A 16,459-nucleotide genomic window follows, 5' to 3' on the forward strand; every position below is an offset into this window, starting at 1 on the left:
GTGCGGGGGGCTGCTTTAATTGACATCATCGAGGAACAGTGGGTTAACTACATTTGCTCAGGCAGATTGACAGGTGTTTTACCTTGTCAGCTCTGGGATTCGATCCAGCAACCTTTCAATTACTGGCCATACACTCCTACCCACCAGGCTACCTGCCCTGGGGTTGACTCTTTTTCTGGTTCCTGTAACATGCTACTAACCACACACACAAGATCTGAAACAGAACAATAGTCATGAGAACTGTGTGTGCGTGTGTACACGTGTGTACGTGAATGCTGATATGAGGTGGTAGTGTTGACCTATATGTGCATTTAGGGATGAGTGAGTGTTGTGTGTATTTGCTTGTAGGGAGTCTGGGTAATTCCTGACCTCTGTGAAGCTGAAGAAGAGTGCACCTCCACCCAGGATCTTCAAGACCTCAGCAACATGCTGTAGCATCATGTCACCACAGGTGAAAAAGGGACCAGTCAACTTACAGGAAAACACCAACACACACGCACATGGAGAAAGAAAGCCTTCTATAACATAAAGCCTGGAAGACCACGCATACAACTACAATTGCATAATGAGCAAAAGGCCAACCTTTAGATTTACAGTCTACATTACATACATATGTGGCGGCAGGTAGCCTAGTGGTTAGCGCGTTGGACTAGTAACCGAAAGGTTGCAAGATTGAAACCCTGAGCTGACAAGGTAAAAATCTGTTGTTCTGCCCTTGAACAAGGCAGTTAGCCTAGAGGGTTGTTGAAATCTACTTTCTTTCTACCCATGGCAGTGCAGTGCTGGTTTTGCTCTTTGACCCATAATGGTTAAGGTTAAGACAGGTAGGGAGAGTTGTTGAGGGCAGAGAGTAACCAGATTGTCTAAAACCACATGTAGAGAGAAAGGACTTTAAAAAGGCTAAGAACAGAGAGAGGGACATTTTAGGGTCAGAAACCACACATGCTTTCTTAATGGACTTTGCAAATGAACAAAGTATTTAGGTTTTTTGATACAGGAAATCTGCTGGTATATACACACTGCCTAGAAAAGATGGAACTCTTCCCTGGCCAAGACCATTAAACACGAGGTGGGTGACATACTGGTATGTGTATGTGGGGGTGTGTGTGTGTGTATCCCTCACTGCTTGACAGAGCTTCTCTTTGAACTGCTCCTAGCTCTGGGTGGTGTTCAGTAGGTCACCACCTCCTGGGTGGTGTTCAGCATGGTGTCATTGCACATCAACCCCCAGGTAGCGTTCAACAGCTTCACCAGGGTTGGAGACTAAAAATACACGTACACAGTTGAGGACAGGGACAGGAATACTGCAGAATGGCAGAGACAGCAAAACGCAAGGCAAGGGAAAACCACACAGCCATACACTCAGTGACCAGTTTATTAATTTGGGATTCTGTAATTGATAGACGATGGCAGTTCCCAATCCGACAATTTCTATAAAACAAATCTGTTTTCCTCAGTGCAATGTTTGGTGAATGCATGGTGTTGTTATGTCCTCAGTCCTCCTTTGAATGCTATGTGTACTGATACAGTTCTAAACGACCATCATCAAGTCCATCCTCACTGCAGCAGATTGTCGGGTCTGCTGAGAAGGTCATTGGCTGCCACCTGCTCTTCATCGAGGTCCTGCATGACTTCAGGGCAAGGAAGCGTGCAGGAAAGATAATCGCCGACCTCTTCAGCCCAAAAACCTCCTGCCACCTGAACCATTTCTTCCCCTGTGGCATGGCCTCACCAAACCTTCCACCTGGTCCTTTCATCCATGGACTTTCCACTATTCATGCTGCACTATCATCCCAGAACTGCACATTGCACTCTCTGCAAATCTCTTATATGCATAATTTTGCTATTTGTTCACATTTTAGTAGACAACTTACGGGAGCAATTAGGGAAAAGTGCCTCTCTCAAGGGTACAGACAGATTCTTCACAGTCAGCTTGGGATTTGAACCAGTGCCGTTTCGGTTACTGGCCCAACTAGGCTACCTGCCGCTTATTGTGTTCATAGTGTACAATGCATTCGGGAAAGTATTCAGACCACTTGACTTTTTCTATTTTGTTACGTTAAAGCCTTACTCTAACATGGATTAAATTACCTTTTTTTCCTAATCAATCTACAAGCAGGTTTTTAGAAATGTTTGCACATTGATTACAAATGAAAAACAGAATACCTCGTTTACATAAGTATCCAGACCCTTTGCTATGAGACTCGAAATTGAGCTCAGGTGCATCCTGCTTTCATTGATCGTCCTTGAGATGTTTCAACAACCACATGTGGTAAATTCAATTGATTGAACATGATTTGGAAAGGCACACACCTGTCTATATAAAAGGTCCCACAGTGCATGTCAGAACCAAAACCAAGCCATGCGGTCGAAGGAATTGTCCGTAGAGCTCCCTGACAGGATTGTGTTGAGGCACAGATCTGGGGAAGGGTACCAAAACATTTCTGCAGCATTGAAGGTCCCCAAGAACACAGTGGCCTCCATCATTCTTAAATGGAATACGTTTGGAACCACCAAGTCTTCCTAGAGCTGAGCAATCGGGGGAGAAGGGCCTTGGTCAGGGAGGTGACCAAGAACCCGATGGTCACTCTGACAGAGCTCTAGAGTTCCTTTGTGGAGATGGGAGAACCTTCCAAAAGGACAACCATCTCTGCCGCACTCCACCAATCAGGCCTGTATGGTAGAGTGGCCAGACAGAAGCCATTTCTCAGTAAGGCACATGACAGCCCGCTTGGAGTTTGCCGAGAAGCACCTAAAGGACCATGAAAAACAAGATTCTCTGATCTGATTAAATCCTGGGAGAGTGGTGCTAGGAAAATACCATCTCACTCAACATCAACAAAACAAAGGATCTGATCTGGGACTTCAGGAAACAGCAGAGAGAGCACGCCCCTAACATCATCGACGGGACAGCAGTGGTGAAGGTGGAAAGCGTCAAGTTCCTCAGCGTACACATCACTGACTATCTGAAATGGCCCACCAACACAGACAGTGTAGTGAAGAAGGCATAACAGTGCCTCTTCAACCTCAGCCGGCTGAAGAAATTTGGCTTGGCCTCTAAAACCCTCAAACTTTTACAGATGCACAATTGAGAGTATCGTCACCTGGTACGACAACTGCGCCTCCCACAACCGTAGGGCTCTCCAAGGGTTGGTGCGGTCTGCCCAACGCATCACCGGGGGCAAACTACCTCCCCTGCAAACTACCTCCCCTGCACCTACAGCACCCGATGTCACAGGAAGGCCAAAAATATCATCAAGGACATCAACCACCAGAGCCACAGCCTGTTCACCCCGCTATCATCCAGAAGGCAAGTTCAGTCTTGGTGCATCAAAGCTGGGACTGAGAGACTAAAAAACAGCTTCTATCTCAAGGCCATCAGTCTGTTAAATAGCCATTACTAGCCGGCTTCCACCTGGTTACGCAACCCTGCACCTTAGAGGCTGTTGCCGTATATACATAGACTTGGAATCACTTTAATAAGGGAACACTTGTCACCGCTTAAGGATCCGCCCCCCTTTTTTTCTCAATTTTCGCCTAAAACGACATACCCAAATCTAACTGCCTGTAGCTCAGGTCCTGAAGCAAGGATCTGCATATTATTGGTACCATTTGAAAGGAAACACGTTGAAGTTTGTGGAAATGTGAAAATAATGTAGGAAAATATAACACAATAGATCTGGTAAAAGATAATACAAAGAAAAAAAAACTGTTATTTTGTATTTTTTTGTACCATCATCTTTGAAATGCAAGAGAAAGGCCATAATGTATTATTCCAGCCCAGGTGCAATTTAGATTTTGGCTACTACATGGCAGCAGTGTATGTGCAAAGTTTTAGACTGATCCAATGAAGCATTGCGTTTCTGTTCAAAATGTTGTATCAAGACTGCCCAAATATGCCTAATTTGTTTATTAATAACTTTTCATGTTCAAATTTGTACACTCTCCTCAAACAATAGCATGGTATTCTTTCACTCTAATAGCTACTCTAAATTGGACAGTGGAGTTAGGTTAACAATAATTTAAGCTTTCTGCCAATATCAGATATGTCTAAGTCCTGGGAATTGTTCTTGTTACTTACAACCAAATGCTAATCACATTAGCCTACATTAGCTCAACCATCCCGTGGAAGGGACACTGATCCGAAATAATGTTTACATACTGCTTTACTCATCTCATATGTATATACTGTATTCTATTCTACTGTATTTTAGTCAATGCCACTGACATTGCTCTATCTAATGTTTATATATTTTTGAATTCCATTCTTTCACTTTTAGATGTGTATTGTTGTGAATTGTTTTTAGATACTACTGCACTGTTAGATACTATTGCACTGTTGGAGCTCGGAACACAAGCATTTCGCTACACGCGCAATAACATCTGCTAAATATGTGTATGTGACAAATACAATTTGATTTGATTTAATTCTTTGGCCTAAATGCCAAGCTTCACATCTGGAGGAATCCTGGCACCATCCCTACGGTGAAACCTGGGTGTGGTACCATTATGCTGTGGAGATGTTTTTCAGATGCAGGTACTGGGTGACTAATCAGGATTGATGTAAAGATGAACGGAGCAAAGTACAGAGATATCCTTGATGAAAACCTGCTCCAGAGCGCTCAGGACCTCAGACTGGGGTGGTTCACCTTCCAACACAACAACAACCCTAAGTACACAGCCAAGACACGGCAGGAGTGGCTTCGGGACAAAACTCTGAATGTCCGTGAGTGGCCCAGCCAGAGCCCAGCCTTGAACCCAATCTCTGGAGAGACCTGAAAATAGTTGTGCAGAGGATCTGCAGAGAAGAATGGGAACCCCCAAATACAGGTGTGCCAAGCTTGTAGCGCCATACCCAAGAAGACACAAGGCTGTAACTACTGCCAAAGATTCTTCAACAAAGTACTGAGTAAAGGGTCTGAAAGCAGGAAGGAAGGAAGGTTAGGATATGGGGAATCTTTCTATGTACATTGATGTACATTTTGTAAAAGTTGAATAAAATATATATACAATTTTTTATATATATATATATATATATATATATATATATATATCACACAGTTGAAGTCGGACGTTTACATACACTTAGGTTGGAGTTATTAAAACTTGCTTTTCAACCACTCCACAAATTTCTTGTTTACAAACTATAGTTTTGGCAAGTCGGTTAGGACATCTACTTTGTGCATGACACAAGTCATTTTTCCAAAAATGGTTTACAGACAGTATATTTCACTAATAATTCACTGTATCACAATTCCAGTGGGTCAGAAGTTTACATGCACTAAGTTGACTGTGCCTTTAAACAACTTGGAAAATTCCAGAAAATTATGTCATGGCTTTAGAAGCTTCTGATAGGCTAATTGACATCATTTGAGTCATTTGGAGGTGTACCTGTGGATGTATTTCAAGGACTACCTTCAAACTCAGTGCCTCTTTACTTGACATCATGGGAAAATCAAAAGAAATCAGCCAAGACCTCAGAATTCTTTTTGTAGACCTCCACAAGTCTGGTTCATTCTTGGGAGCAATTTCCAAACACCGAAGGTATCACGTTCAGCTCTACAAACAATAGTGCGCAAGTATAAACACCATGAGACCACGCAGCCGTCATACTGCTCAGGAAGGAGACGTGTTATATCTCCTAGAGATGAACGTACTTTGGTGTGAAAAAAGTGCAAATCAATCCCAGAACAACAACAAAGGACCTTGTGAAGATGCTGGAGGAAACAGGTACAAAAGTATCTATATCCACAGTAAAACGAGTCCAATATCGACATAACCCGAAAGACCGCTCAGCAAGGAAGAAGCCACTACTCCAAAACCACCATAAAAAAGCCAGGCTATGGTTTGCAACTGCACATGGGGACAAAGATCGTACTTTTTGGAGAAATGTCATCTGGTCTGATGAAACAAAAATAGAACTGTTTGGAAGAAAAAGGAGGAGGCTTGCAAGCCGAAGAACACCATCCCAACCGTGAAGCACGGGAGTAGCAGCATCATGTTGTTGGGGTGCTTTGCTGCAGGAGGGACTGGTGCACTTCACAAAATAGATGGCATCATGAGGGAGGACAATTATGTGGATATATTGAATCAACATCTCAAGACATCAGTCAGGAAGTTAAAGCTTGGTCGCAAATGGGTCTTCCAAATGGACAATGACAACAAGCATACTTCCAAAGTTGTGGCAAAATGGCTTAAGGACAACAAAGTCAAGGTATTGGAGTGGCCATCAAATCAAATCAATCTAATCAAATTTATTTATATAGCCCTTCGTACATCAGCTGATATCTCAAAGTGCTGTACAGAAACCCAGCCTAAAACCCCAAACAGCAAACAATGCAGGTGTAAAAGCACAGTGGCTAGGAAAAACTCCCTAGAAAGGCCAAAACCTAGGAAGAAACCTAGAGAGGAACCAGGCTATGTGGGGTGGCCAGTCCTCTTCTGGCTGTGCTGGGTAGAGATTATAACAGAACATGACCAAGATGTTCAAATGTTCATAAATGACCAGCATGGTCGAATAATAATAATGCAGAACAGTTGAAACTGGAGCAGCAGCACAGTCAGGTGGACTGGGGACAGCAAGGAGTCATCATGTCAGGTAGTCCTGGGGCACGGTCCTAGGGCTCAGGTCCTCCGAGAGAGAGAAAGAAAGAGAGAATTAGAGAGAGCATATGTGGGGTGGCCAGTCCTCTTCTGGCTGTGCCGGGTGGAGATTATAACAGAACGTGGCCAAGATGTTCAAATGTTCATAAATGACCAGCATGGTTGAATAATAGTAAGGCAGAACAGTTGAAACTGGAGCAGCAGCATGGCCAGGTGGACTGGGGACAGCAAGGAGTCATCATGTCAGGTAGTCCTGGGACATGGTCCTAGGGCCCAGGCCAGTTGAAACTGGAGCAGCAGCATGGCCAGGTGGACTGGGGACAGCAAGGAGTCATCATGTCAGGTAGTCCTGGGGCATGGTCCTAGGGCTCAGGTCCTCCGAGAGAGAGAAAGAAAGAGAGAAGGAGAGAATTAGAGAATTCACACAGGACACCGAATAGGACAGGAGAAGTACTCCAGATATAACAAACTGACCCTAGCCCCCCGACACATAAACTACTGCAGCATAAATACTGGAGGCTGAGACAGGAGGGGTCAGGAGACACTGTGGCCCCATCCGAGGACACCCCGGACAGGGCCAAACAGGAAGGATATAACCCCACCCACTTTGCCAAAGCACAGCCCCCACACCACTAGAGGGATATCTTCAACCACCAACTTACCATCCTGAGACAAGGCCGAGTATAGCCCACAAAGATCTCCGCCCGGCACAACCCAAACAGGGGGGGGCAACCCAGACAGGCTGACCACAACAGTGAATCTTAAAGTTGAGACGAGGTTGCGTCTCTGACATGGGTAGGCAATCCACCAGGTGCACCCCCCCTTTGCAGGGTTAGAGGCAGAGAATCCCTATGCGTTGCTCCAGAGCCTTTCCGTTCAACTCCTGGGCCAGCCTCAATCATATGACCCACTGAAGAGATGAGTCTTTAAAGACTTAAAGGTTGAGAAGTTTGCGTCTCTGACATGGGTAGGCAATTAGGAAAGGCCTCCAGCTGTTTCTTGTAGGGACAATTAGGAGGCCTGCGTCTTGTGACCCCAAATGCAAGCCCATGTAACAAGCCAGTGTAGAGAGGCTAGCACTGGAGTAATATGATCAAATTTTTGGTTCTAGTCAGGATTCTAGCAGCCGTATTTAGCACTAACTGAAGTTTATTTAGTGCTTTATCCCGGAAAATAGAGCATTGCAGTAGTCTAACCTAGAAGTGACAAAAGCATGGATTAATTTTTCTGCATCATTTTTGGACAGAAAGTTTCTGATTTTTGCAAGTTACGTAGATGGAAAAAAGCTGTCCTCGAAATGGTCTTGATATGTTCTTCAAAAAGAGAGATCAGGGTCAGAGGTCCTTCACAGTTTTATTTCGACTGTACAACCATTAAGATTAATTGTCAGATTCAACAGAAGATCTCTTTGTTTCTTGGGACCTAGAACAAGCATCTCTGTTTTGTCCCCACTTCCTTATGAGGGCAATTTTTTGGGGCTTCACCATGTTTCATTGAAATGTACAGCTGTGTCACATCACAAAGCCCTGACCTCAATCCTATAGAATATGTTTGGGCAGAAATGAAAAAGCATGTGCGAGCAAGGAGGCCTTCAAACCTGACTCAGTTACACCAGCTCTGTCAGGAGGAATGGGCCAAAATTAACCCAACTTATTGTGGGAAGCTTGTGGAAGGCTACCTGAAATGTTTGATCCAAGTTAAACAATTTAAAGGCAATGCTACCAAATACTAATTGAGTGTATGTAAACTTCTGACACTGGGAATGTGATGAAATCAATTAAAGTTGAAATAAATCACTCTCTACTATTATTCTGACATTTTACGTTCTTAAAATAAAGTGGTGATACTAACTGGCCTAAAACAGGGAATTTTTACTAGGATTAAATGTCAGGAATTGTGAAACTGAGTTTCAATTTATTTTACTGTACATGTCTAAAAACCTGTATTTGGTTGAATATGGCTGTAATGTAAACTGACCAGGTGAATCCAGGTGAAAGCTATGATCTCGTTAAAATTACTTCAAATCAGTGTTGATGAAGTGGAGGAGACAGGAAAAATAAGGATTTTTAAGCTTTGAGACATGGATTTGTATGTGTGCCATTCAGAGGGTGAATGGGCAAGAGAAAATATTTAAGTGCCTTTGAACGGGTATGGTAGTACAGTAGGTACCAGGGTTTATGTCAAGAACTACAACGCTGCTGGGTTTTTCACGCTCAACAGTTTCCTGTGTGTATCAACAATGGTCCACCACTTGTTTAAAGCATTAGGTCAAAGCCAGTCATTTTTGACACCTGAGTAATAGATAAATTAGAGTCCTCAGGAGGAATGGGCCAAAATTAGCCAGAAAAATGCGCCGCAAAGCATGGATTTAATTTTTCTTAAAATAGTTTTAAATTGGAACTTCATTTCAGAGAAAATCTTGTATGTCTGAACTACACGCTGTGGTATTGTGACAACAATGGTAAATTAGTTAATAGACCAATACAAAAAAGAGTTCCAAACATCTCTGCTTATTGAGCCCCACAGTGGAGGTGTCATAATACCCAGAAAACCTTTTTAAAAAAACACTATTGAAGTAAAGCCACAAATTTGATAACCATGTAAATCTCTCTTGGACAAGGTGACTTTTCCCATTTACTCACTGCAAGCCCCTGCACATCATCTCTAGCTGACACTTTTGCTAACAGGTATTGTGTCAATAAAAAATGTGCACAAGACAGTTCACAGAATTGTCAATTTAAAGACATTTTGACAATTTATTAATTACTAAATTTAAATAGCCACATTAGCTGCTAATTTGCATTTCATTTTGGGGTGGTAAATACAGGCAAATTAATTGATAAAAGCTACCATGTCCTAGAGAGATTTACACGGTTATCAAAATGTCACACCAGGGTAAGCCTACACGAAACACAGCCCTTATTTTAAATCCCCTATGAGAAAAATGAATGGTTGAAAAACGTTTGGAACCATTTCCTTGTTTGACCGTTAGGTTTTATAGTTATTTTACCTCATACTATGGTACTCGTACTGTGGTATAACGGCTAGTTTTCCCCTCCACACTCAAACTACTCCCAGACAGTCCTAGCTAAATTCTTGCTTGACAAAATTTCTCTTTGCTAAAAAAGTATTTTTGTTTCTTTAAAACAATCACAGTAATATACTTCATTGTCGCCTGGAAATTATTAGATATTGAGATAAAAATGGCTGCATTGGACTTTTTAACTGACTCACATATTAGGCCCTGCTTTTTGGTGTGGAAATGGAGGCACTGTGCATTTACCATTTTCCAGCATTAGCCACTAGTGTTGCTGCAGGTAAAAAATCCTAGGAAATGTTCTGTAATTGACACAAGCTGTCTCCAATCAATGAATCAATGTCTGGTTCTGTGTGTGTGCATGGCTTGGGATTGCCTGAGACAGGGGAGCCGTAGCTCTGCGAATCTTAAATCGCACAAAACCTATTATTTGTCAGGGAATATGATTTGTAGATCAATGATTGTACACCTCACTTTGCTCAATTTGATCCTTTCCAACGGACTCTGAAGTTGTAGCTAATGCTGCATTCATAACCAAGTAGGAAGGTGGTAATTACTAGTTGTAGAGTCGTAAAATTGGTTGAATGCATTCACGTGCTTTGAACTTGTTGAGAAACACTGATTGGCTAATGTCAAACAAGCTGCGTCAACCATATGCTGGCTTTACGGGAAACTGGGAAATCATAAGCTATCTTACATTGCTATTAATACAGTTAGCTAGCTTGCTTAACATTGACAATATGGTCAAACTAGCTACATTTAGTTAGTATTCATAATGATAAACTTTAGACTAGGAGTATTTAACTCTTACACTACGAGGTCTGGAGCCTGCCGGATTTCTGGTTTACCTGATAATTAATTGCACACAACTGGTGGTCCAGGTATAAATCAGTCCCTGATTAGATGGGAACAATAAAAAAAATGCTGTGGCACTGAATTCGAGATCCAGGGTTGAGATTAAGGGCTGTAGACCATACAATTTACCACTATTTATTTTTCGTAGCTGTCTATTTACCACCACAAACCGATGCTGGCACTAAGACCGTACTCAACAAGCTGTATAGTGCTCATCCAGAGGCTGGCGCTCCTAGCGGCCAGTGATTTTAATGCAGGAAAACTGAAATTCGTCTTACCTAATTTCTGCTACCTTGTCTCCTGTGCAACTAGAAACGAGAAAAATCCAAATCACCTTTACTACAGACACATACAAAGCTCGGCCTTCATTTGAAAAATCTAACCACAACTCTATCCTCCGGATTCCAGCTTACAAGCTTGGAGGGTCGTACAAGTGAAATTTACCACTGGGAACTAGGAGCTTCCGATAATTCAGCATGTGAACGCTGCAATAAACTTAAAGTACAGCTATCATGCTTGTCAACAAATTATAGTGTTTAAAAAAAAACATATATGAATAATGTTTTGTTGCATTTAAGTGGCAAAAATGCTGTTATCGAGGTAATTCCCTCAGAGTTTAGCATGTGGGAGAAGTCGGCATTAAAGACAACTCGGAAACTATGAAATCTTCGACTTGGAAAGTCGTGGTAGAAAGATGAGGGCCTAGTTTCCCACTTGGAAATAATCAGAGTCAACCAATAGGATGCTGTACGCAAAAGCATATGCACTTTTTTACTCAAGGATTCAGAGTTTCTGAGTTGTCTTGAACGGGGCATCAGGTATGATAAACAAGTTTCCCACTAGTAATTACGTTGGAGGGCTGGATTTTTCCCAGTCATTTGTGGTAAGACCACCTTCCCATGTTATGAACACAGCATAAAAATGTGTAAATTAGCAGCAGTTAAAGCTAGAATACTTAACTAAAAAAATAACAAAGGTCTCTGTTTTGGTAATAAGCTGAACAATGGGCCTGGAGAAATGTAACCACTCAAATTCATAGATACAGTGCATTCGGAAAGTATTCTGACCCCTTGACTTTTTCCACATTTTGTTATGTTACAGCCTTATTCTAAAATGGATTTTTTTTAAATCTCATCTACACACAATACCTCATAATGACAGCAAAAACAGGTTTTTAGAAATGTTTGCAAATGTATTAAAAAAATATATATATATATAAAATGTACATTAAGTATTCAGATTCTTTACTCTGTACAAGCTTGGCACACCTTGTAGTTTCTCCTATTCTTCTCTGCAGATTATCTCAAACTCTGTCAGGTTGGATTGTGAGCATCGCTGAACAAGTTTTTCAGGTATCTCCAGAGATGATCGATAGGGTTCAAGTCCGGGCTCTGGCTGGGCCACTCAAAGACATTCAGATACTTGTCCCACAGCCACTCCTGCGTTGTTTTGGTTGTGTGCTTAGGGTCGTTATCCTGTTGGAAGCTGAACCGTCGCCCCCAGTCTGAGGTTCTGAGCGCTCTGGAGCAGGTTTTCATCAAGGATCTCTCTGTACTTTGCTTCGTTCCTCTTTCCCTCGATTCTGACGAGCAGTTGTGTAAAGTAAAGAAGTAGAATTACTTGAGTTTTTGATATTTAATACATTTGCAAACATTTCAAAAAAACGGTTTTTGGTTTTTCATTATGAGGTATTGTGTGTAGATTGATGAGGGAAAAAAATATTTAATACATTTTCGAACAAGGCTGTAACGTAACAAAATGTGGAAAAAGTCAAGAGGTCTGAATACTTTCCGAATGCACTGTATGTATGCAAAGACAGACCATCCATGATATCAACATTATAGTTTTAACCATGTTATGAGGCTATACAGTGGTTGTTTACATTTACATTGTTTACAAACATTGAAGTACAACAACTTTATTTTCATATCAGCATGCTGCAATAAACCTAAAGTACAGCCATCATGCTTGTAAACAAACTTTGGTGTTTAAAAAAATATTAATGTTTTGTTGTTGCATTTAAGTGTTCAGCATGTGGGAGAAGTCGGCGTTATTCAAAATGTTCTGAGTACTGTTGGGTGTCAGGGAAAATGTATGGAGTAATGTATGGAGTAAAAAGTACATCATTTTCTTTAGGAATGTAAAAGTTGTCAAAAATATAAATAGTAAAGTAAAGTACAGATACCCCCCAAAAAACTACTTAACTAGTACTTTCAAGTATTTTTACACCACTGCTGCTTTACCGTTTATAAATGAAAGCACTTTATGTATCTAGTCCCCCGTTTGAAGGTATTATAAGTACAGTGTCAAGAAAAAGTATGTGAACCCTTTGGAATTACCTGGATTTCTGCATAAATTGGTCATAGATGAAGATCAGATCAAATTCTAAGTCACAACAATAGACAAACACACAAACACAAATAATAACACACAAACAATTATATGTTCTCATGTCTTTATTGAACACAACATATAAACATTCACAGTGTAGGGTGGAAAAAGTATGTGAACCCTTGGATTTAATAACTGGTTGACCCTCCCTTGGCAGCAATAACCTCAACCAAACATTTTCTGTAGTTGCGGATCAGACCTACACAACGGTCAGGAAGAATTTTGGACCATTCATCTTTACAAAACTTTTTCAGTTCAGCAATATTCTTAGGATGTCTGGTGTGAAGCGCTCGGGTTGAGTTCAGGACTCAAGACTGGGCCAATCCAGGTGTATTTTCTTCTGTTGTTGATTTACTTCTATGTTTTGGGTCGTTGTCCTGTTGCATCACCCAATTTATGTTGAGCTTCAATTGGAGGACAGATAGCCTTACATTCTCAAGCAAAATGTCTTGATAAAACTTGGGAATTCATTTTTTCGTTGATGATCGCAAGCTGTCCAGGCCCTGAGGCAACAAAGCAGCTCCAAACCATGATGCTTGCTCCATCCATATTTTACCATTGGGATGAGGTTTTGATGTTTCTGTGCATTTTTTTCTCCACACATAGTGTTCCTTCCAAACAAAGCAACATTATTTTAATCTGTCCACAGAATATTTTGCCAGAAGCGCTGTGGAACATCCAGGTGCTCTTTTGCGAACTTCAGATTTGCCGGAATGTTTTTTTTGGACAGCAGTGGCTTCTTCCATGGTGTCCTATCATGAACACCATTCTTGTTTAGTGTTTTATGTATCGTAGACTCATCAACAGAGATGTTAGCATGTTCCAGAAATTTCTGTAAGTCTTTAGCTGACACTCTAAGATTCTTCTTAACCTCATTGAGCATTCTGCACTGTGCTCTTGCAGTCGTCTTTGCAGGACGGCCACTCTTAGGGAGAGTAGCAACAGTGCTGAACTTTCTCCATTTATAGACAATTTGTCTTACATTGGACTGATGAACATCAAGGCTTTTAGAGATACTTTTGTAACCCGTTCCAGCTTTATGCAAGTCAACAATTCTTAATCTTAGGTCTTCTGAGATCTCTTTTGTTCGAGGCATGGTTCACATCAGGCCATGCTTCTTGTGAATAGCAAACTCAAATTTTGTGAGTTTTTTTATAGGGCAGGGCAGCTCTAACCAACATCTCCAATCTCATCTCATTAATTGGACTCCAGGTTAGCTGACTCCTGACTCCAATGAGCTTTTGGAGAAGTCATTAGCCTAGGGGTTCACATACTTTTTTACAACCAACCTGTTTAAATGATGTATTCAATATAGACAAGAAAAATCCAATAATGTGTGTGTTATTAGTTTAAGCACACTGTGTTTGTCTATTGTTGTGACTAAGATGATCAGATCAAATTGTATGACTAATTTATGCAGACATCCAGGTAATTCCAAAGGGTTCACATACTTTTCTTGCCACTGTATTTGGACAAATTCACTTACTGTATATTCAATTTAGTCAAAAGTTACGTTTGTGGGCCCATATTCCTAGCACGCAATGAATACATCAAGCTTGTGACTCTACAAACTTGCTGGATGCATTTGCAGTTTGTTTTGGTTGTCAGTAGGATTATGTTGCGCCTAATAGAAATGTATGGTAAATAATGTATGGTGTCATTTTGGAGCCACTTTTATTGTAAATAAGAATATAATATGTTTTTGAACACTTCTACATTAATGTGGACATTGCGGGTAATCATGAATGAATCGGGAATAATGATGATTGAGAAAGTTACAGAGGCATAAATATCATACATCGGGGTCCCCTCATTCCCAGCGCACCCTGGAGAGACGCGCTGGGAATGGACAAGTAAAATATTTAGCGCCTCTGCCCTTGACAAAGTGGGCACTGCTTATCAAAGGGTGGCATCAGCACTCACTTAAAAAGCCCATATGCCACTGGTTGAGAAACATGTTCATTGTTTTTTGGCAGAATTAAGTGAGGGTTTATGTGTTGTTGTTTGAGGTTCGAAAATGCCAATTTGGCCAGTTTAGTTCAGAAAATGCTGCCCTCGTCAATCTGCCGCCATAAAAACCCGCCTAATCCTGCCTAATGAGTTGGCCGGCCATGACTGTTCATGACAAAAACTGTTTACACACCTCTTAAAGCTTATTTCCTGCATCTCTATACATTTAGTCATGGGGTGTAAAATGTAAGTGTTCAGAAACATATCCTATTCCTATTTACAGTAAAAGTTATTTAAGATTAATTTATATTGGGCCCAACATAATTCGAAACACTACCAAAACAAACTGCAAATGCATCCAAGAAGTTTGTAGTCACATGCTCGATGTAATCATTGCGTGATAGGAATAGTGAATTTGTATAATTATCTATAACACCTTCAAATTGGTGGACTAGATACAGTATATAAAGCGCATTAGTTTCTAAACAGTGAATCGGATATGTATGAAAATACCCTCAAATATAAGGTGACATTATGTACTTTCGCCTAATATAAAACATTCGATCTCAAATCGATAATTCTGGAGTATTGAGACAAATTAAACTTTTTCGCTTCAATGTCCAAATAAATGTAGGGTGTACTTCACTTGTATTGCTACAAAGCCACCTACACACACAACCCACTGTGAAAATACTGGTTGAATCAAAGTTGTTTCCACGTAATTTAAACCCCCCCCAAATAAGCGATGACGTTGAATCAACGTGGAAAACAGATTGGATTGGAAAAAAGTCATCAACATAAAGACATTTAAGTCCAATGACATAGTGATTTTTTATTTATTTCACAACTCAACCAAATGTACATCAAAATTAGACGTTGGACTGACGTCTGTGCCCAGTGGGAAACACTGTCTCCATGAGGTGTCATATTTTTTCAGAGGACAAAACGAGTCCGACTCATCAGCATTCTTCTTGCAGCTCTTTAAAACAAGGAAGTAGTCGTTGTAAGGCACAAACGGAACAAGAAATTTGCTCAAATGAATAAAGTACGTTTGATTGATGATATAGGCTACTTTGCAGACAGAAGCTCTTATTAAACTGAATACATAGGTTCGATTAGCTTTGGTTGAACTGTTTGGAGAAGTGCGCGCAGATGGATAACGAATGTCAATCTCGCGCATGTAATCACCAGAGACAGGTGTCATTATGAACAGCAGCAACAAGTTAGCGCTTTCCAATGCAATTCGGACCGAGGTACGGCGCTATGAAATTGTGAAGAACAACTTTGCCAAACTTTTTAAGCAGTTGGAGAGCGTCGACGACCTACAGCTTCGCTCTGGTTTAAACGTTCACCTTCACAGCATCCAAGGTAAGCAATTCAATAGGCCTAGCCCCATGGCCTGCCATTGGCTCCCAACCCAGTTTATCATGCAAGGAGTTGTCCTGACAACCGACAAATAGTGGACGCATTTTCATTAAAATCAAATGATAGCCTACCTGTAATTAAAATACACCACTTTAAAACGTAATTTCAAAGTGCTGGCAACTTGATAGGCTATATATGTTCCTTTAGCCTAGTCCAAGTGTTCCCAAACTTTTTCACTCGGGTCCCCCTTCCAGCATT

At 41.1% G+C, this 16,459-nt stretch overlaps 1 protein-coding gene across 1 annotated transcript in view; it reads left to right on the top strand.

Annotated features, from left to right (window-relative positions):
- The first annotated feature begins 15,766 nt into the window (after nt 1–15,766).
- Nucleotides 15,767–16,459, top strand: part of LOC115143086 (arf-GAP with GTPase, ANK repeat and PH domain-containing protein 2-like) — a 46,763-nt gene continuing 46,070 nt past the window's right edge. Inside the window, exon 1 of the mRNA XM_029683111.2 lies at nt 15,767–16,204. Coding sequence (XP_029538971.1) covers nt 16,042–16,204 — 163 coding nt within the window. The 5' untranslated portion in view covers nt 15,767–16,041. The remainder of the gene's footprint in view (nt 16,205–16,459) is intronic.

The sequence above is a fragment of the Oncorhynchus nerka genome, linkage group LG15 (genome assembly GCF_034236695.1).
Source record: "Oncorhynchus nerka isolate Pitt River linkage group LG15, Oner_Uvic_2.0, whole genome shotgun sequence".
Lineage (NCBI taxonomy): Eukaryota > Metazoa > Chordata > Actinopteri > Salmoniformes > Salmonidae > Oncorhynchus > Oncorhynchus nerka.